The 22006-nt window shown below is 46.1% G+C and overlaps 2 protein-coding genes across 11 annotated transcripts in view; both read left to right on the plus strand.

The window, feature by feature from the left end:
* LOC118390389 (signal-induced proliferation-associated 1-like protein 1) overlaps positions 1 to 6423 on the plus strand; it is a 45864-nt gene extending 39441 nt beyond the window's left edge. For 7 of the 10 annotated variants that reach the window (XM_035780885.2, XM_035780887.2, XM_035780890.2 and 4 more), the window contains exon 16: positions 1916 to 6423. In XM_035780885.2, coding sequence (XP_035636778.1) covers positions 1916 to 2185 — 270 coding nt within the window. In that variant the 3' untranslated portion in view covers positions 2186 to 6423. The remainder of the gene's footprint in view (positions 1 to 1915) is intronic. The other 3 variants (XM_035780893.2, XM_035780895.2, XM_035780894.2) reach the window with 3 other exon arrangements.
* A 1031-nt stretch (positions 6424 to 7454) lies between these two features.
* Positions 7455 to 22006, plus strand: part of LOC118390391 (sodium/potassium/calcium exchanger 3-like) — a 28415-nt gene continuing 13863 nt past the window's right edge. Inside the window, exons 1-2 of the mRNA XM_035780896.2 lie at positions 7455 to 8269; positions 17142 to 17258. Coding sequence (XP_035636789.1) covers positions 8161 to 8269; positions 17142 to 17258 — 226 coding nt within the window. The 5' untranslated portion in view covers positions 7455 to 8160. The remainder of the gene's footprint in view (positions 8270 to 17141; positions 17259 to 22006) is intronic.

Genomic DNA, 22006 nt, shown 5'->3' on the forward strand with positions numbered 1-22006 from the left:
ATTGAGTTTGAATAAATCCAATCACCAAGCTAATTGTCCCAAGCTAAGTATAGCTCGCTCACTCATGGCACGCTGTACTTATCGAAGATTAAGTTACAATGAGCTTACATTTCATACCATTGCTCAAACCCCTGATCCACTGCGGCGAATCCCTTACAGAAACACCACATGATTTCACAAAATCACATGATTGGAACATTTCACACGTGATCACATTTTCACATGTGTAGTTTCGTGTTGTCACATGTCGCTTTACATGTCGTCACGTTGTCACATTCACTTCACATAAAAGCACGTGGTCACCTGAGAACATGTCATTTTGTAACACTTTTTCCGTAAAGGGATCTGGCATATTACTCTGCACCCAGTGTTGCCAACTTTCTGCAATGAAGCAATCTTTCTTTATTGATCAATGACTTTGTTCTGCAAGTGAACAGCAGATGTGGCAACGCACATCTCTTTTGGAGGGCTACAAAAAGTCAGTTAAAGGTGGTGTGATAGGAATACAGTTGGCAAAACTGGTTGTAGTGGTAGTTGCCCCTGTCTGTTTGTCTACCCTGAGTCTCTGGTTTCCTGTCTCTGTTGCTACCGTGTATAACATAGCAAACAGGAAGCATTTACTATGGCTAATCACTGCTCTGAAAGTTGCAGTAGCTGATTTCAAACTCAGTTCCAAGTAGTGAGGGATTAGGGTGACCCCTGCTGTTTGCTAGATTAGGAATGCCTGTCATTTTGAAGTTTGAGTCTTTAGAGACGTTTCACTTCTATAACAATCAGCTACATTAAACATGTTATGGCAAATTCCTCTGCTCTCGTTTAAAGGTCCAATGGAGCTGTTTTACTGTGATTGTTTTCAATTAAAAGGGTCAAAAAGGGGCCTCCCGAGTGGCGCAGTGGTCTAAGGCTCTGCAGTGCTAGTTGTGCCACTAGAGAACCTGGTTTGAGTCCAGGTTCTGTCGCAGCCGGCCACGACTGGGAGACCCATGGGGCGGTGCACAAGAGTTGTCCAGGTTAGGGGAGGGTTTGGCCAGCAGGGATGTTCCTGTCCCATCGCACCATAGCAACTCCTGTGGCAGGCCAGACGAAATGCACTGACACGGTCACCAGGTGTACAGTGCTTCCTCCGACACATTGGTGTGGCTGGCTTCTGGGCTAAGCGGGCATTGTGTCAAGAAGCAGCTGGGCTGTGTTTTGGAGGACGCACAGCTCTCGACCTTCGCCTCTCCCGAGTCCGTACGGGAGTTGCAGCGATGGGACAGGACTGTAACTACCAATTGGATACCATGAAAAAGGGGTAAAATAATCAAATAAAAAATAATGGTCATAAAGAAATAAAAATAGCTTCTTGGCAAAGAGCAATTCCTCAAGCAAGAATTTTGCTATTACTGTCTGGGTGTGGTCTGGGAGTGGGGAGAACTAAAAAGTAGCTGTTATTGGCAGAGAGGTTTGGAACTCTCTTTCTTACTGGTCTATTAACTGTGATGTCACCGGGCAGGCCAAAACTCCATACCACCAAAACATGCTGACATTTCAGGCACTCTTTTCAAACAGCTCTCTAAAAGGGCATTATCAAACTTTTCACAGTATTATTCCTACCTCATAGTGTGGAAATATATATAAAACACAGGAAAGTCTAGTTGTTGACTGCACTGGGTCTTTAATTAGAGATTTATTAATTGGTTGTATGGTCTCGAACAAGTGGTTGCCATAGTAAATCCGTTTGAACATTTCCTCCATACGCCACCTCTCCCCATGGAGTGCTTTTATGGAAGGTAATTGGTTTGTATTTGTGTGTATGTGCGTGCGTGCAAGCATCTGGTATGTGTGTGTGCTTCTCCAGTACCCAGTCTTGCACTGCCTCCACCACTATAAGGCTTGTATGTTTGTGAACCCCTCTGTCTGTGTGTGCCTGCAGTCTTGTCCACTCAATGCAGCCACCCCTCACCCTCCTCCACCCATACCCAGCCCCCTCTCACCCCTCCATCCATCCCAGCCATGGTGGTCTGACAGACGGGTGTTGTTGTGTGCCACTCCCTGGCAGGAGAAGGAGGACAAGGCGGTGCTGCAGGCCGAGGTGCAGAGCCTCAGGCAGAATAACCAGCGGCTGCAGGAGGAATCCCAGAGCACCGTGTCCCGCCTCATCAAAGTCACCGAGCTGCTGTGCAATGTCAACAAGCCCTGTTAGCTCCACCACAGTGCACACTGTGTACACACACACACACACACACACACACACACACACACACACACACACACTCACACTCACACTCACACACACAGATCACACACAAACAAACACACACAGATCACACACAAACAAACACACACAGATGATCGCACACAGATCACAAACACACTGCGCATTCAATATTGTATAAAAACACACCAGCACAGTACATCAACCTGCTCTACACCGCACATGCATAATACTCCGCATTCTGTTGGATGACATTTTACCTCTGGGCAAGCCCATGAGGACGGAGTCAACTCAAAAAACGACTCTGAAACATTTCTCACCATCTGATAGTCCTCCCAATAGATTGACTAATGGTTGTGCTTTACCCAAGAGTGTGTTTTGTACCTTGAGTGTGCGCAAGTGAGTGTGTGTGTGTGTGTGTGTGCCGTCACTATGGTTCTTTTATCTTGCTTCACATACTTGACAAGTTGGGCAGAATAGCAATTGCTTAAAACAACCCAGTTGATTTAGAAGAGGCACGTGTGCAGCATGTTTGGTGGCTGTTTATTTCAATTGACACAAAGCGTGTGTGTATGTCTCATGAGGTACGTATGTAAACAGTAGTCTCCCTCCCCTCTCTGCTCAACCCACGCCATGATATGCAGCGTCTCGGACCGAGAGCAGTTCAGCTGGGCACCCTTAGAGTGGAGGGCCTTGGAGCTACATATTACACAGGGAAAAGGGAACATGACAATTGCATGCCTGCAGGCAGCCTGCTGGAAAAGATGGAATGATGCATACTGACCCTGCCTCTCTCTGCCAACATTCTCACGGAATGGTTCATTCATTGGGTAGAGACACCATTCTCTCCTCTCCATACCTCCTCAGCTTAATTTCAAGGGTGGTGGACTTGAGTATTCCACGTCTGCTTCCAGTGAATGAGACACAATGTATTTATAAGGAAATTGACTCACCAAATTAATTCTGATTGAGTTGAAACAGATATTCAAGTGGATAACACCTCTGCCGAGGATGAAACAATGGGGGAGATCCTCGTCATCCCTGAAAGACTGTCTGTAGAAGCTATGCTGTAGAAAGTGCACCTCCTGCTGGACTGAACCATGCATTGTCATAAGGCAGCTCTCCTTTTAGACAAAACTATTGTAGGGATTTAATGTGAACTGGACAGGATTTCTTTAGTGAACACAGCCTTCTGTGTTACAATATATGTTGTGTTTGATGGCCACAATGACAATTCAGTGTATTTGAAATGAATCCAGAATGGAGTGGTTACCTGTGGGTGAGGGATTCCCCCATTTCACCCTAATGTTTTTGTCTGTGTACCTACTGTATGTGTGTTTCTGTGTTGTTCTTGCACTTTTAGCATCACCTATATCGGCATGGGACAGGGCACATATTTAACCTCCTGCCCAGGTTCATGCCTTGCTTGAAACATTTAAGTGGATTTGATCTCACCACTTCACCTCACCCCACCTCACCTTCAGGTCCACTGCTGATGACGCCAATAACAATGTGAGATCAGAGGAGGACGGGATTATTCCTCCTCCAAGACTGTTCTGCCAAAAGATGCCAAGGCAGCTCTCCTACACCCAACTCAAACCACTGGACCCAGCTGTGTTGTACAGCTCTGTAAGGGATGCCAAACAAAAAGCTATTGTTTGTTGTATATACTATTTTACTTCCTCTTGTAATTTTATTTTAGAGTCACTGTGATTACCCGGTACCAGCAGATAATGATATATTCAAATTAAATTATAAATCTAAACTTTATCTATATGTGAAGACAACATGTACAGCTGAACTGCTCAGTGCTACTTAGTACATTTGGTTGTGTATGCCCTCAATTGCAGGATGTTTTAATATGGAGCCCAGTGTAAATGTGCCCAAACAGGCAGTTTGAGCTGGGCTGTTTAAAATGGTGATGCCTTGTTGTTGGAAATGATTAGCAGAGTGGAGAAGTGTAAGAATAGCTGATGTTTTACTGTGTTCTTCTGTATAGTTCTGTAGATTGTAGGAGGTTGATGAAGCATGATAATGCACCAGGTCACTTCCTAGCTCCCCTCTCTGTGTGTGTGTATGTATGTAACAAAAAACAAACAAAAAAAACGTAATAACTTATTAATCTTGCAAATGTGGAATTCCCTGTTAGATGTGTCAATACAAGGGGAGGGAGGCAGCAATTAGATGTGCTATAAAGTTCAAATGGTATGATAGGGGTTGGTTTTAAGGAAGAATCTGTTTTTATATATACATTCAAATACAAGAAGACAAGAGGTCAAATATTTCTGCAGTGTTATAGTATTTCTTGGGGAAACGATAATGGCTATCGTTATCATTCTAGTATTGAGCTATTCATTCAGAGCTCCTACGCTCACGTTCAACAAGGTCTCTAATGCCACTAGGTACGCCTTAAAGAGTGACTCTGGGACTCTCCAGAGAGGACAGGACAGACAACATGGTCAGACTGGTTCATGTGAAGGCTTCTCTCTCAGACATTGTGCCTACCTGAAATTGTAATGTATGGTAACTCAGCGTGGTGTCTTCATTTCTGTTCTTCGTGGTCATTGTTTTCAGACAGTGTCGGGTTGTCCTGTATCCTGCAGGATAGACAGGTGTGTCTGCCACATGACAGTGGTAGATGTAGGGTTGGTTGCTATGGGGTCTCTCCAGGGTCTGCTCGTCAATCCTCCAGGAGGATCGGTGGCCATTAAATCAAAAAGATGGGTTTAGGGACCCCAGGAAAGTGTCATAAAGGTTATATGAAGACGATATGAAGTGTGTTTGCTTTTGTTAGGTTAAAGGAAATTACCCGTATAGCGCTGGTTTAAGACCAGCATCTCCAACCTTATTGAATCACAATCATTCGATGCATAAAAACATAATTTCCACAATCATTTGGACATGAACCATCCAGTGTACTTTGAACCCCCATTTATGTATCACAAAAGGTATCCCTGAGTGACCCCTAACAACACCTTGTATGCCTGAGTGACCCCTAACAACCCATTGTATGCCCGAGTGACCCCTAACAACACCTTGTATGCCCGAGTGAGTCCTAACAACACCTTGTATGCCCGAGTGACCCCTAACAACACCTTGTATGCCTGAGTGACCCCTAACAACACCTTGTATGCCTGAGTGACCCCTAACAACCCATTGTATGCTCGAGTGACCCCTAACAACACCTTGTATGCCTGAGTGACCCCTAACAACACATTGTATGCCTGAGTGACCCCTAACAACACCTTGTATTCCTGAGTGACCCCGAACAACAACTTGTATGCCTGAGTGACCCATAACAACACCTTGTATCCCCGAGTGACCCCTAACAACACATTGTATGCCTGAGTGACCCCTAACAACACCTTCTATCCCCGAGTGACCCCTAACAACACCTTGTATGCCTGAGTGACCCCTAACAACACCTTGTATCCCCGAGTGACCCCTAACAACCCATTGTATGCCCGAGTGACCCCTAACAACACCTTGTATGCCCGAGTGAGTCCTAACAACACCTTGTATGCCCGAGTGACCCCTAACAACACCTTGTATGCCTGAGTGACCCATAACAACACATTGCAGATGGTAACAATGCAGTAGTCCTTTCACTCACCTGCTCTAGGCTACATCAGCTGGCAAACGATCTCCACCTGGCCAATAGTAAACCTGTGAGAATGATCCCTGGTAGAGACATTGTGGTTGTTGCCTCCTCCCATCCATGCTGTAGGAGAGGAAACCAATGACCAGTTGTTTTTCTTTTATCCTCTTATTTGTTTGCCTTATGTGTCATTGCATCATCCTTACAGGAAACCACTGCTCTCCGTACAGTGTGTGCCCTACTTCCACCTTGTCATCTCTTTGCTGCTGTTGTAGAACGGGATGTATTCATGTGGCCATACAGTAAGGATGATAGAATACAGTACATTATTACCAGTGGAACCACACACAACATCACATCCCCAGTGTAGGTTTATGGGAGGCCTGGCCACACGTCGCTCATATCACAACGGTAGCACGCACTATGCACTCTGCTCAGCCAGTTAAAGAGCTGACGTTACCATAGCCAGGTAGTGGCACACTGAGGGAATGTGCTGTGACAAAACATGGTTTCAGTATGATGCCACCTTCACCTGTTATGTCATTCACAAGAAGAGTAAATTGACTAAATGTTGTTCATGTACTGTGAACTGGAGGGCTCATGGCAATAAAGATTCCTCTGTACCTTTCGAAGTGGTTGGTGTATCAATGCTATGATGGTCAATGTCTCTTTCTTTGTGAGGCCTGAGAAGTGGCAGTGTCGGGAATGTCCAACGGAGGAGTGTTCTTTTGATGCGACTCAGACTTGTAAAAAGCCACCTGTTGACAATAATGTGACGACAACATGATCCCTCCAGATGAGCCCTGACACCTTTACTGCAGTGGCTAACAGAGGTTGTGTGTTACAACCTCGACATCATTTCACTCCGGCGGGTCATTCAAACACAACACAACCCCGACTGCAGTCATCCAATAACTGGACCGTTCACAGTTGAATAGCCTACATTACGTTTGCATGTGATCAGCATCATCCCGTGTAACGGATCCATTCAGAAGTAGATGTAGGACTTTCTATAGGTACACACTAGACACGGAGAGCATCACCATCGGTCTGAGACGTTTTACTGCACGCGAAACACAAGTCACAGAGTGAGTAATGACAACATGACTAAATAAAGAAAGGGAAGTGTTTATTTAACGGAACTCCTCTGGAATTTACTATATAGTGCATGCACACTCTCCTCGTGCATATGCATGCACATGCACACACTAAAAACTTCAGAACACCGAGCCCTGTGTGGGACTGTGCTAAATGTCTTCCTGAGTGCATACAGTATACAGAAAGGCAAACACATGTTTCCAGTCTCGTTCTACACAAGCATGGTCCATAACAAGTCGAGACAACATAACACAAACACTTCCCTGAACTGTGTCCCCTGGAAAGCTTTCGTAAACACCGGCCGCGGTGAGGCTCTTTATCTTCCCTGGCCTGACACCTGGAGAAGGGCTGACGACAACAATACCATGGCTTTATGTCTTTATTTGGGGTTGGAGCAGCGGGCAGAATCTTCACTAGGGGCCAGAGGGAAACGTGTGCCAGACATACCGTAGCTCAAGGACTTAATGCAGGTTGTACTCGTGGATGTTCTGTAAACATAGTCAGCATGCACTGGTGTCTGTCTCTGGATGAGCGCGCGTGTGTGTGGAGAGAGAGGGAAGAAACGGCCTCTCTCCTGTTCAGATATAATGTCTGTGACATTTTTTAGCCCGGGCCAATTTTACACTTCGCCAACCACATCCCTTGTGTTGTTTGACTACAGTAGTACATTAGTAAGTCTACAAGTGTCTATTATACATCCAGAGCTGATGAAGAATTCCTTCCACTATGTTCAGGTGTCAAATTGTCACACTGGTTGCTTGAGGACATCGACTTGTCTTTGAAAAATCGTCCTGAGCACTGTTTTCTATGTTGTTTTGTTGCTCTATGTATTGCATGTCGCCGCCTAGTGGTTCCCACTTTTAACGGAGCGCACAACACGACGACGGACACGACTTCAGAGCCAGTCGTTTGCCACCGCCTCATCTCTTTGGTTTAAACCTGCTTCTGCTGTCACCGACCTTTCAATCTATCTACCGATCTGAATGCTGTAAGTGCTGTCGTTACTTCTACACCCACCCACTCCCCATTTGTAATCTTGTGTGATCTCAAGGCATGGATGTCACGGTGCGCCTTGGCATAATACAATATTGTAATCCGAATTGAGCACAGTCTGCGAGGGTTTAGCCCTGGTTTACACAATCCGCTAATTTGACATTCAAGTTGTTGTAGGGGAAAGTGTAGCCTAGTGCAAGCTGCTTGTCGCGAAAGTGGAAACCGACCTGATCGCAAACAGATATGTTTTGACCGGTGAGGGACCGACTCCGGAATGAAGACGGCAGTACAGACTGGGAGACCGCGGCCGTTCCAGCGGTTCTGCTGCTGTGGAGTTGGGCTTCTCGCGGTCATTTGGCTCTCACAGTTCGCGCACGTGATAGGTGAGTTGTTCACAAGGATTAATGATGAGGGCAATTTTGCAGAATGTCAATGTGTTAAAATTCCTTGTGTGTTCTGGGGTGTTTTTAGTATCACACATTTTAAACTCATTTTTAGAATTTTAGCACATTTTCATGTCATAGATTTAATTATAGTAGGCTATCTAAGGGGGGAAAGGCATCTGTCAGTCAACTCATTCTGTGTCACATTCTTCATTCATTAAATAGTCAATTAAATACCGGTCCTCACTAAATATGTCTGATTACCTCATTTCTTGGAGGAGATCATTATGTAACCATATTGATAAAAGGCTGTATGGGATGAAAGAGAGAGATTTGTAACCAACAGATTGGAGGATCCCCTCCCCTGTCCCCTCCCCCAATATTAGCACCTTGAGTGTGACACCTGCTTCACATTGGGAGCATACTTTCAGCATCACCTCTCTGATTCAGAGGGCTTGGGGATTAATTGCGGAAGACACATTTCAGTTGAATGCATTCAGTTGTACAACTGACTAGGCATCCCCCTTTCCCTGCTTTAACCTGGCATACTCTGGGCCAATAACCTGCACAGAACCCCAGAGAATCACCCGAGGGAACTCAGAGAATACGTCTCCATCAAGCACTGCATTAAGTAACACTGAAGACAGATGGCGGAAATGGCACTGCAGTCAGAAAAGGGATATGCATGTAAACTGTGCTAAAGGATGTGTGTATGAACAGAAGAGGACATTGGGATGCAATTATATTCATATCCTTTGTATGAACATCATATGGTCAGCATTCACCCTATAGGGGCCTTATTCTCTACAGAGCTGGGTCTACGGTTTCCTCTTGGAGGATGGATTCACATATTCAGCTAGGAAGCAACCGATGATCAGGCTAAAGCATTCAATCATGAGGTGTGCGTGTGTACGTGCGTGAGATTGTGTGGGCCGGTCCCGTGATTTGGAGGTCGAGAGAGTACGAGTTAAAGTAATGATTTTCATAGCCATGTCCCACGTTCCACGCTCTTCTCAATTTACATCGACAACATAGCTCAGGCAGTACGAAGCTCTCTCATCCAGATTTATGAAGATGATACAGTCTTATACTCAGCTGGCCCCTTCCTGGATTTTGTGTTAAATACTCTACAACAAAGCTTTCTTAGTGTCCAACAAGCTTTCTCTGCCCTTAACCTTGTTCTGAACACCTCCAAAACAAAGGTCATGTGGTTTGGTAAGAAGAATGCCCCTCTCCCCACAGGTGTGATTACTACCTCTTCGGGTTTAGAGCTTGAGGTAGTCACCTCATACAAGTACTCAGGAATATGGCTAGACGGTACACTGTCCTTCTCTCAGCACATATCAAAGTTGCAGGCTGAAGATCTAGACTTGGTTTCCTCTATCGTAATCGCTCCTCTTTCAACCCAGCTGCCAAACTAACCCTGATTCAGATGACCATCCTACCCATGCTAGATTACAGAGACATAATTTATAGATCGGCAGGTAAGGGTGCTCTCGAGCGGCTAGATGTTCTTTACCATTCGGCCATCCGATTTGCCACCAATGCTCGTTATAGGACACATCACTGCACTCTATACTCTTCTGTAAACTGGTCATCTCTGTATACCCGTCACAAGACCCACTGGTTGATGCTTATTTATAAAACCCTCTTAGGTCTCACTCCCCCCTATCTGAGATATCTACTGCAGCCCTCATCCTCCACATACAACACCTGTTCTGCCAGTCACATTCTGTTAAAGGTCCCCAAAGCACACACATCCCTGGGTCGCTCCTCTTTTCAGTTCGCTGCAGCTAGCGACTGAAACGAGTTGCAACAAACACTCAAAATAGACCGTTTTATCTCGGTCTCTTCATTCAAAGACTCAATCATGGACACTCTTACTGACAGTTGTGGCTGCTTTGTGTGATGTATTGTTGTCTCTACCTTCTTGCCCTTTGTGCTGTTGTCTGTGTCCTATAATGTTTGTGCCATGTTTTGTGCTGCTACCATGTTGTTGCCATGTTGTGTTGCTACCATGTTGTTGCCATGTCGTGTTGCTACCATGTTATTGTCATGTTGTGTTGCTACCCTGCTGTGTTGTCATGTGTTGCTGCCATGCTATGTTGTTGTCTTAGGTCTCTCTTTATGTAGTGTTGTGGTGTCGCTCTTGTCGTGATGTGTGTTTTGTCCTATATTTCTTTATTTTTTACTCCCAGCCCCCGTCCCCGCAGGAGGCCTTTTGCCTTCTGGTAGGCCGTCATTGTAAATAAGAATTTGTTCTTAACTGACTTGTCTAGTTAAATAAAAAATGACACCAACGTTCTGACAACCAGTGTTCTGATACTGTTAATATTCTGCTTTAATAGTTGCCATATCTGTTGAAGTATTCTTCAGTTTTCCCCACTATTTATACCATCACTATCTTATAACTGCCGTCATGTTATTTACCCCATAGCTTCGTTCATAAGTCTAATCTTGGGAAATACAATGAGTAATTACTTAATGTATCTTTCTCATGGCAACATATGTATTACTCTATAAATGCATTCATTTGGCATATTCATCACACAGTATCATTCTAGTGGTAGGGCATTGGAACAGATTCAAATGCCCCAGGGCAGTGATTGGGGATATTGCCCTGTGAAGGATGCTGTCTTTCGGATAGGACAATAAATGGGTGTCCTAACTCTCTGTGGTCAGTGAAGGTCCCATGGTACTTTATAGTAAGAGAGTGGCACTCATACCACCATGACCTTCATACCAATCTGGCCCTCATACTACCATGACCTTCATACCAATCTGGCCCTTATACCACCATGACCTTCATACCAATCTGGCCCTCATACCACCATGACCTTCATACCAATCTGGCCCTCATACCACCATGACCTTCATACCAATCTGGCCCTCATACCACCATGACCTTCATACCAATCTGGCCCTCATACCACCATGGCCTTCATACCAATCTGGCCCTCATACCACCATGACCTTCATACCAATCTGGCCCTCATACCACCATGTCCTTCATACCAATCTGGCCCTCATACCACCATGGCCTTCATACCAATCTGGCCCTCATACCACCATGGCCTTCATACCAATCTGGCCCTCATACCACCATGACCTTCATACCAATCTGGCCCTCATACCACCATGACCTTCATACCAATCTGGTCCTCACACCACCATGGCCCTCATACCAATCTGGCCCTCACACCACCATGGCCCTCATACCAATCTGGCCCTCATACCACCATGGCCATACCAATCTGGCCCTCATACCACCATGGCCTTCATACCATTCTGGCCCTCATACCACCATGGCCTTCACACCAATCTGGCCCTCATACCACCATGACCTTCATACCAATCTGGCCCTCATACCACCATGGCCCTCATACTACCATGACCTTCATACAAATCTGGCCCTCATACCACCACGGCCTTCGTACCAATCTGGCCCTCATACCATTTACATTTACATTTAAGTCATTTAGCAGACGCTCTTATCCAGAGCGACTTAATCTGGCTCTCATACCACCATGGCCCTCATACTACCATGACCCTCATACCAATCTGGCCCTCATACCACCATGGCCATACCAATCTGGCCCTCATACCACCATGGCCTTCATACCATTCTGGCCCTCATACCACCATGGCCTTCATACCAATCTGGCCCTCATACCACCATGGCCTTCATACCAATCTGGCCCTCATACCAATCTGGCCCTCATACCACCATGGCCCTCATACCAATCTGGCCCTCATACCACCATGGCCTTCATACCAATCTGGCCCTCATACCACCATGGCCCTCATACCAATCTGGCCCTCATACCACCATGGCCTTCATACCAATCTGGCCCTCATACCACCATGGCCTTCATACCAATCTGGCCCTCATACCACCATGGCCTTCATACCAATCTGGCCCTCATACCACCATGGCCTTCATACCAATCTGGCCCTCATACCACCATGGCCTTCATACCAATCTGGCCCTCATACCACCATGGCCTTCATACCAATCTGGCCCTCATACCACCATGGCCTTCATACCAATCTAGGCCCTCATACCACCATGGCCTTCATACCAATCTGGCCCTCACACCACCATGGCCTTCATACCAATCTGGCCCTCATACCACCATGGCCTTCATACCAATCTAGGCCCTCATACCACCATGGCCTTCATACCAATCTGGTCCTCACACCACCATGGCCTTCATACCAATCTGGTCCTCATACCAACATGGCCTTCATACCATTCTGGCCCTCATACCAATCTGTCCCTCATACCAATCTGGCCCTCATACCACCATGGCCTTCATACCAATCTGGCTTTCATACCAATCTGGCCCTCATAACAATCTGTCCATCATACCAATCTGGCCCTCATACCACCATGGCCATCATACCAATCTGGCCTTCATACCAATCTGGCCCTCATACCACCATGGCCACATAATCATCCCAAGCTTCCAATTGGCTCATTCATTCCCCCTCCTCTCCCCTGTAACTATTCCCCAGGTCGTTGCTGTAAATAACAATGTGTTTTCAGTCAACCTACCTGGTAAAATAAGGGTAAAATAAAAAATCCTAGTCACTATAGGGTGGCAGGTAGCCTAGCGATTAAGAGCTTTGGGCCAGTAACCGAAAGGTTGCTGGTTCAAATCCCTGAGACGGCAAGGTGGAAAAATCTGCCCCATCAACAACTGGGTGCTGTGATGTTGATTAAGGCATCCCCCGGCACCCTTCTGATTTAGAGGGTTTGGGATAAATGCAGAAGACACATTTTGGTTGAATGCATTCAGTTGTGGAACTGACTAGGTATTCCCTTCCCAGTTATTTTTGAAGGCTGTTTAATTTATTGCTGATTCCAGTCTAGTACGAGATGGACCATAGCACCAATGCCTACAATGCAGCAGACAGCTCATCCCAAGGAGTGAGGGAAGGATGTACCCATATCTGAACCCCACATCTTTGAATCTTCCTTCCTCAAAAGGAGGAAGTGGTCTCAGTCTGCGTTAAAGCCCTGCGTTCTGTGATGTGTGGTCTCAGTCTGGGTTAAAGCCCTGTGTTCTGTGATGTGTGGTCTCAGTCTGGGTTAAAGCCCTGTGTTCTGTGGTCTCAGTCTGGGTTAAAGCCCTGTGTTCTGTGGTCTCAGTCTGGGTTAAAGCCCTGTGTTCTGTGGTCTCAGTCTGGGTTAAAGCCCTGTGTTCTGTGGTCTCAGTCTGGGTTAAAGCCCTGTGTTCTGTGGTCTCAGTCTGGGTTAAAGCCCTGTGTTCTGTGGTCTCAGTCTGGGTTAAAGCCCTGTGTTCTGTGGTCTCAGTCTGGGTTAAAGCCCTGTGTTTGTGGTCTCAGTCTGGGTTAAAGCCCTGTGTTTGTGGTCTCAGTCTGGGTTAAAGCCCTGTGTTCTGTGGTCTCAGTCTGGGTTAAAGCCCTGTGTTCTGTGGTCTCAGTCTGGGTTAAAGCCCTGTGTTCTGTGGTCTCAGTCTGGGTTAAAGCCACGTGTTCTGTGGTCTCAGTCTGGGTTAAAGCCCTGTGTTCTGTGGTCTCAGTCTGGGTTAAAGCCCTGTGTTCTGTGGTCTCAGTCTGGCTTAAAGCCCTGTGTTCTGTGATGTGTTGTCTCAGTCTGGGTTAAAGCCCTGTGTTCTGTGGTCTCAGTCTGGGTTAAAGCCCTGTGTTCTGTGATGTGTTGTCTCAGTCTGGGTTAAAGCCCTGTGGTCTCAGTCTGGGTTAAAGCCCTGTGTTCTGTGGTCTCAGTCTGGGTTAAAGCCCTGTGTTCTGTGGTCTCAGTCTGGGTTAAAGCCCTGTGTTCTGTGATGTGTGGTCGCAGTCTGGGTTAAAGCCCTGTGTCCTGTGGTCTCAGTCTGGGTCTGGGTTAAAGCCCTGTGTTCTGTGATGTGTGATCTCAGTCTGGGTTAAAGCCCTGTGTTCTGTGATGTGTTGTCTGGGTTAAAGCCCTGTGTTCTGTGGTCTCAGTCTGGGTTAAAGCCCTGTGTTCTGTGATGTGTGGTCTCAGTCTGGGTTAAAGCCCTGTGTTCTGTGGTCTCAGTCTGGGTCTAGGTTAAAGCCCTGTGTTCTGTGATGTGTGATCTCAGTCTGGGTTAAAGCCCTGTGTTCTGTGATGTGTGGTCTCAGTCTGGGTTAAAGCTCTGTGGTCTCAGTCTGGGTCTGGGTTAAAGCCCTGTGTTCTGTGATGTGTGATCTCAGTCTGGGTTAAAGCCCTGTGTTCTGTGATGTGTGGTCTCAGTCTGGGTTAAAGCTCTGTGGTCTCAGTCTGGGTCTGGGTTAAAGCCCTGTGTTCTGTGATGTGTGATCTCAGTCTGGGTTAAAGCCCTGTGTTCTGTGATGTGTTGTCTCAGTCTGGGTTAAAGCCCTGTGTTCTGTGTTCTCAGTCTGGGTCTGGGTTAAAGCCCTGTGTTCTGTGATGTGTGATCTCAGTCTGGGTTAAAGCCCTGTGTTCTGTGGTCTCAGTCTGGGTCTAGGTTAAAGCCCTGTGTTCTGTGATGTGTGATCTCAGTCTGGGTTAAAGCCCTGTGTTCTGTGATGTGTGGTCTCAGTCTGGGTTAAAGCTCTGTGGTCTCAGTCTGGGTCTGGGTTAAAGCCCTGTGTTCTGTGATGTGTGATCTCAGTCTGGGTTAAAGCTCTGTGTTCTGTGATGTGTGATCTCAGTCTGGGTTAAAGCCCTGTGTTCTGTGTTCTCTGTCTGGGTCTGGGTTAAAGCTCTGTGTTCTGTGATGTGTGATCTCAGTCTGGGTTAAAGCCCTGTGTTCTGTGTTCTCTGTCTGGGTCTGGGTCTGGGTTAAAGCCCTGTGTTCTGTGATGTGTGATCTCAGTCAGGGTTAAAGCCCTGTGTTCTGTGATGTGTAATCTCAGTCTGGGTTAAAGCTCTGTGTTCTGAGATGCGTGATCTCAGTCTGGGTTAAAACCCTGTGTTTTGTGGTCTCAGTCTGGGTCTGGGTTAAAACCCTGTGTTTTGTGGTCTCAGTCTGGGTTTGGGTTAAAGCCCCGTGTTCTGTGATGTGTGGTCGTGCTGTGAGAGTGTAATAATGATGGCGGCAGCGGCGCCATCTGTGACAGGCCCATTTTAGAATTTCACATTACCCAGGCTCCTCTTGACGCCTCCACATGAAAGCTGCCACACCCCCATGCTCAGGCCTAGAGCAAAGAGCTTGTGAAACACGTTGATTGGACTGTAATGTAAAACAAAGCGGACAGTGATCATGAAACAGACTGGACACAGAGAGAGAACAAGCAGTCTCATAACAACCGAGGGTAATGGCCCCCATTGGCTGGCTCTGCTCGGCTCTGGACAGTAGTTGGTAGTGGCTACCTCTATGTGTTTCCATAGGAGACAATCACTTAGATATACACTATATATTTTTTTTTTAAGTATGTGGACACCCCTTCAAATGAGTGGATTCGGCTATTTCAGCCATAGCTATTGCTGACAGGTGTATAAAATCTAGCACACAGCTCCATAGACAAACATTGGCAGTAGAATGACCTGTTCCTGTTTAGGATGCCACCTTTCCAACAAGTCAGTTTGTCAAATTTCTGCCCTGCTAGAGCTTCCCCAGTCAACTGTAAGTGCAGTTATTGTGAAGTGGAAACCTCTAGGAGCAACAGCAGCTCAGCCGCGAAGTGGTAGGTAACACCAGCTCACAGAACGGGACCGCCGAATGCTGAAGCGCATAGTGCGCAACAGTCACTACTCTGTTCCAAACTGCCTCTGGAAGCAACGTCGGCACAAGAACTGTTTGTTGGGAGCTTCATGACATGGGTTTCCATGGCTGAGCAGCCGCACACAATCCTAAAATCACCATGCACAATGCCAAGCGTCGGCTGGAGTGGTTTAAAGCTCTCTGCCATTGGACCCTGGAGCTGTGAAAACTTGTTCTCTGGAGTGATGAATCACACTTAGCCATCTGGCAGTCTGACAGACGAGTCTGGGTTCGGCGGATGCCAGGAAAACGCTACCTTCCCGAATGCACAGTGCCAACTGTAAAGTTTGGGGCTGATTTTCATGGTTTGGGCTAGGCCCCTTAGTTCCAGTGAAGATACATCTTAAGGCTACAGCATACAATGACATTCTAGATGATTCCAATTTTGTAGCAAAAGGTTAGGGAAGGCCCTTCCTTGTTTCAGCATGACAATGCCCCCGTGCACAAAGCGAGGTCCATACAGAAATTGTTTGTCGAGATCGGTGTGGAAGAAATTGTCTGGCCTGCACAGAGCCCTGACCTCAACCCCATCGAACACCTTTTGGATGAATTGGAATACCAACTGCGAGCCAAGCCTAATCGCCCAACATCAGTGCCCAACCTCTCTAGCTCTTGTGACTGAATGGAAGCAAGTCCCCGCAGCAATGTTCCAACATCTAAGTGGAAAGCAGCAAAGGGGGGACCAACTCCATTTTAATGCCCATGATTTTGGAATGAGATGTTTGACGAGCAGGTGTCCACATAAAGTTAAATAAAGGTCCAATCAAATAGATCATGTAGTGTAGCAGTGGAGATCCTCACTGTGGATGCTGCCCTTCCTTATATAGTGGTGCAAAGCTGAAGCCCAAATACAGAGATTGGCTATCAGCAGAGGGATATAGAACAGGGATTTACACCGTGAAGCGATTACAGAAATGAATGGTTCATAAAAGATTACATGAAAGATTACATGGTCTCCTCTGCTGACCCGCTCCGGTTTCTTTCTCCAGCCTCCATAGTAAGGTGTCCAAATTTCTCTTCATCTTCTGTCGGCTCTGCGTTAGAACACAAGCCTGGGAATGTTGTGTCCAACAGTGTCTTTTGATCAGTCTTTTGAGGAGCCTCAGTGCAACACAATACTCAAATTACAAGCCAAATGTCTTCTATTTCAACAGAGCCGGAGTCATCCGGGTCTCATTCTGGAGAGGATGGCGTTCCAGTCCGTTCCAGACGCAGGCTGATGCAGGAAGAGTGGACAGAAGACAACCAGACACTGGACCTTTCTAGACCAGGTGAGTCCGCCTCTCAGCCCCAAATCTTTCTCACTTCCACCTTGCCGCTGGTGCTAACTGACCTCCCTGCTAGCCAAAAGTTTATGTTTCCAGGCATGTCCTCTGGCACACAGATTTAGATTTCCTCAGAGAATTACAACTGATGCAGACCACCTTCAAACTCAATAGTTTCTTTGTACTCATTTTACATGACATGTTTAGTCATTTAGCAGATGCTCTTATACAGAGCAACTTAATAGTGCTCCACTATGCATTCAATTATTAATGAGATTCCATAGGAGCCCTACAAGTCCTGAAGACACACGTGATGCACAAACTGTCTCTCGACTACAGATTTATTTTCCAAACTTTGTGGGACACTTGAGGGGGCTCCTAGTGTGTCTTAGCTGTGTAGATGTGACTGAGTGTGTGTTTATGTTTATGCGTGTTTGGGGTAGGCAGTGGAGTCTGTGTGTGTGCTGGTGAACCCTGGCTCTCCCTCTCCTCTGCGGGTTAACTGAAAAGGTCATGTGGGCCGAGGCTGCAGTGCAGTGGTTGTCAGGAATCTCTGCTCTGTAAACTGTGTCTCAAACTTGGCTGCCGGGCCAGAGGAAAGGTTCTGTCTGGAGGGGTTAGAGCACCATGCCAGACTTGTGCAATGGAAGAATCAAGGCAATAGATAAACCGTTAGTAAACACAGTGGAGGACATGGGGGGGGACAGCTTGGGAGGAGAGCTCTGCAGCAGGACAACAGGACTGAGCAACACACAGTGCTTTGACTTCAATCTGCAGCATGAAAAATAATGAACTGCATTGGATACTACTATGTCCCTGAGGACACCTGCCAGGCTGCCACAATCATTATATTTTTACGCTTGGCAAAGGAGAGCCATTAATGCAAGATGTGTACCTACTACACCAGTATATCAAGCACCAGATGTGTTGTCTCCCATATAGATGGGGTGATAAAGTCAGCTCTGGTTTTAGAAGTGGGCGGGACATAATTATTATTATTATACTTTTTTTGGTCAGATAAACACTCCGAAGAGCCTACCCGACCGCTTGGAGTCTCCCGCATGGTCTTAAAGCACACCATTGCCCTGTTTGTATCACATTCCAATGATAAAACTGGGGGGGCAAAATGCAATTTCAGAATGTGTGTGTGTGGGGGGGGGGCATGAAAAACAAGAGGCTGATGGCTCTGCCCTTAATAAAAAAGATTGCAGTCAGAGTGCAATATAACTGCATTATGCTGCTAATACTGTGTCCAAAAGAACAGTTTTTTTCACTACAGTAAGTTCAGTGTAAGGGTGTGGGCAAGTATGAGAAACTGATCAGGTGGGCTGCCCTAGGCTACTCCTTTATAATACAGGCTCAGGGCAGGCTACTCCTCTTTATCTGCATGTCAGCCCCTGCTTACTGTTACTGGTAATAATTACATAATCCATAGTGGTATCAAACGGCCAGCTCGGAACTCAAGGAATATTATATTTGGGATAGCGTAAAGGAGGTCTCGCTCTCTATCCCCCCTGCTTAACAAGACCGAGACGGCAATGTCTGCCTTCCGTCGTCAACCCTTTGAGGCCAGCGTTGCTAAGCAACTGAATGCTAAATGTTGAAACCCAGAAAATTCTGTCTTTCAAGCATTCAACGTGCCGAGACAGAATTAACAACCACAACGAGCTAAAAATAAACCAGCAGGAGAAGATAAACTCGTGGATTTTTATAAGTGTCGATAACGATCGCTCATGGTTTTTTTTATGCATACGTTTGTTGGTTTTGGCAAACAACAAAGCCAGACGTTTGAGGATGATTTTTCCACAGATATATTTTAGTGGTTGACTGAAAAAGAGAATCTGGCAGAAAGAGAATCTGAGTTTTGTCAGGGGAGTAATGTATTATGGCTGTCAAATAAAGCAAATGGCTATTAATGCAACCATTAAACATGGGAGTAGTTTTCTTTTTGTCTGAAGTCTTTGGGAATTGGGGGAAATATTCTTAGCTTTCCATCACTCCCTCCCGTCTCTAGAACCCTTGTCCTCTCTGCGTTCACATTGGTTTCTGATGGTAATTTAAAGATCAGAGGTTAAGGATGGAGGTCAGACTCACACTCACAGACAGATCTTTGCGTGTTTGAACATAAAAACAAGTTTTCAGTATATGGCTCACGTATACCGTCTAAATTTAGCTGCAATGGATATCTGCTGTTTTATGGGTTCCTGACCAATTCTGCTATTTTGATTTGATTTTTTGAGCTGATCATAATTTGTTTTGTACATAAAGGTTTCAGCCATCTCTTCCTTTGACCAAATAAATCTTCTGTACATTAGAACAGCGGTCACTAACCTCCCTTTAAATGAAGATTTCTACTTCAGCGAGTCGGCGGCGCAGGACATACTGCTCACCCCGGGCCACGCCCTGATCCCCGAGCCACGGAAAAGGAAAAGACGCCGACGGCGAGCACCCTGACAAAACTATGTTCGCAAATAAAAGCTGGTGAGCGATCTCTAATATTGTAATGTTTTTCTTCTTCCTCTGACGAGGAGTATGAAAGATCGGACCAATGCGCAGTGTGGTAAGTGTCCATATTTTAATGAAATATAACTGAACACTGAAATACAAAAGAACAAGAGAAATAAATGAAAACCGAAACGATTCTGTATGGAAGAACACAGACACAGAAAACAACTACCCACAACCCATAGTGGGAAAACAGGCTGCCTAAGTATGGTTCTCAATCAGAGACCACGATCAACAGCTGCCTGTGATTGGGAACCATACCAGGCCAAACACCTAGACATATAACACACAGAACAAAACATAGAATGCCCACCCCAACTCACGCCCTGACCAAACTAAAATAGAGACATAAAAAAGGAACTAAGGTCAGGACGTGACAAATATTAAGGAAGTCTCGAGGTTCTGCTCGCCTGAGTTAAATTATCTCATGACTATACTATTTACCAAGAGAATTGTCATCTTTTTTTGTGGCTGTCTATTTACCACCACAAAGCAATGTTGGCACTAAGACGGTACAAAACGACCTGTATAGGGCCATAAGCAAATAGGAAATGCTGATCCAGAGGCGGTGCTCCTAGTGGCCTGTGATTTAAATGCAGGGAAACTGAAATATGTCTTACCTACTGTCTACCAGCATGTCACATGTGCAGCTAGAGGAGCCAAAACTCTAGATCACCTTTACACACAGAAATGCATAGAAAGCTCTCCCTCACCCTCCATTTGGCAAATCTGACCAAAACTATCCTCCTGATTCCTGCTTACAAGCAAAAACTCAAACAGGAAGTACCAGTGACGCGCTTAATACGGAAGTGGTCCGATATAGCGGATGCTAAGCGACTGGACTGTTTCGCTAGCACAGACTGGAATATGTTCCAGGATTTATCTGATGACGTTGGGGAGTTTACCACATTAGTCACCAGCTTCATTAACAATGATGTCTCCACAGTGACAATATTTACATATCCCAACCAGAAGCCATGGTCATGGCACACATCAACACCATCATCCTAGACACCCTGGACCCACTCAGATTTGCATAATGCCCTAACAGATGATGCAATCCACAGATAACGCAATCTCTATTGCACTCCACACTGCCCTCTCCCTCCTGGACAAGAGGAACACCTATGTGAGAATGCTGTTCATTGACTACATCTCAGTGTTCAACACCATAGTGCCCTCAAAGCTCATCACTAAGCTAAGGACCCTGGGACTGAACACCTCCCTTTGCAACTGGATCCTGGACTTCCTGATGGGCCACCCCCTGGTGGTGAGGATAGGCAACAACACATCTGTAACACTGACCCTCAACACGGGGGCACCCTCAGGGGTGCATGCTTTGTCCCCTCCTATATTCCCTGTTCACCCATAACTGCTTGGCCGTGCACAACTCCACCACCATCATTAAGTTTGCTGACGACACTGCGGTGCTAGGCCTGATCACCGATGACGATGACACAGCCTATAGGGAGGAGGTCAGAGATCTGGCAGTGTGGTGCCAGGACAACAACCTCTCCCTTAACGTCAGCAAGATAATGGAGCTGATCGAGATCTGCAGGAAACGGAGGGCCGAGCACGCCCCCATTCACATCGACGGGGCTTTAGTGGAGCGGGTCGAGAGCTTAAAGTTCCTCGGTGTCCACATCACTAAGGATCTATCATGGTCCACACACACCAACACGTGAAGAGGGCACGACAATGCCTCTTCCCCCTCAGGAGGCTGAAAAGATATGGCCACGGTAGAATGCATTTTCAGAAACACCCATTGTGTATTTATTATAACGTGTTATTACTTTTCAATTATTTCTCTCTTTTCTTTCTGCATTTTTGGGAAAGCCTTTCAATGTTATTTTACACATGTTGTTTATAAAGCATGTGACGATAACATTATATTTGATTAAATTGATTTCAGAGAGGATATTCGTGGTGGCAACATTTTTTACTTCAGTAGCGTCCTGTGTTTCCCAGCCCACCAACATGACATTGAGTCTGACTCTTTGAGATGATGGATGGTACCATGTTACGTGTCTGAAGAGGTGGAGTAATCTCCCGCGAGGGAGTGAAGTTTATCGATTGCACTCCCACTGTAGGTCTTCTGAAGATTTCTCAAATGATTACAGCCACTGTTTTGTTGGGTGAAGGATGGTTATTGAGTGTTGGTGGGATTTGTATGGCTGGATTGGCTTTGTTTAGAACCGGGTCAGTGACTTGTCAGCGCATTTTTGCGTTCCAGTTAAACATTTATCTGC

Source organism: Oncorhynchus keta, chromosome 11 (assembly GCF_023373465.1).
Source record: "Oncorhynchus keta strain PuntledgeMale-10-30-2019 chromosome 11, Oket_V2, whole genome shotgun sequence".
NCBI classification, from domain to species: Eukaryota; Metazoa; Chordata; class Actinopteri; order Salmoniformes; family Salmonidae; genus Oncorhynchus; species Oncorhynchus keta.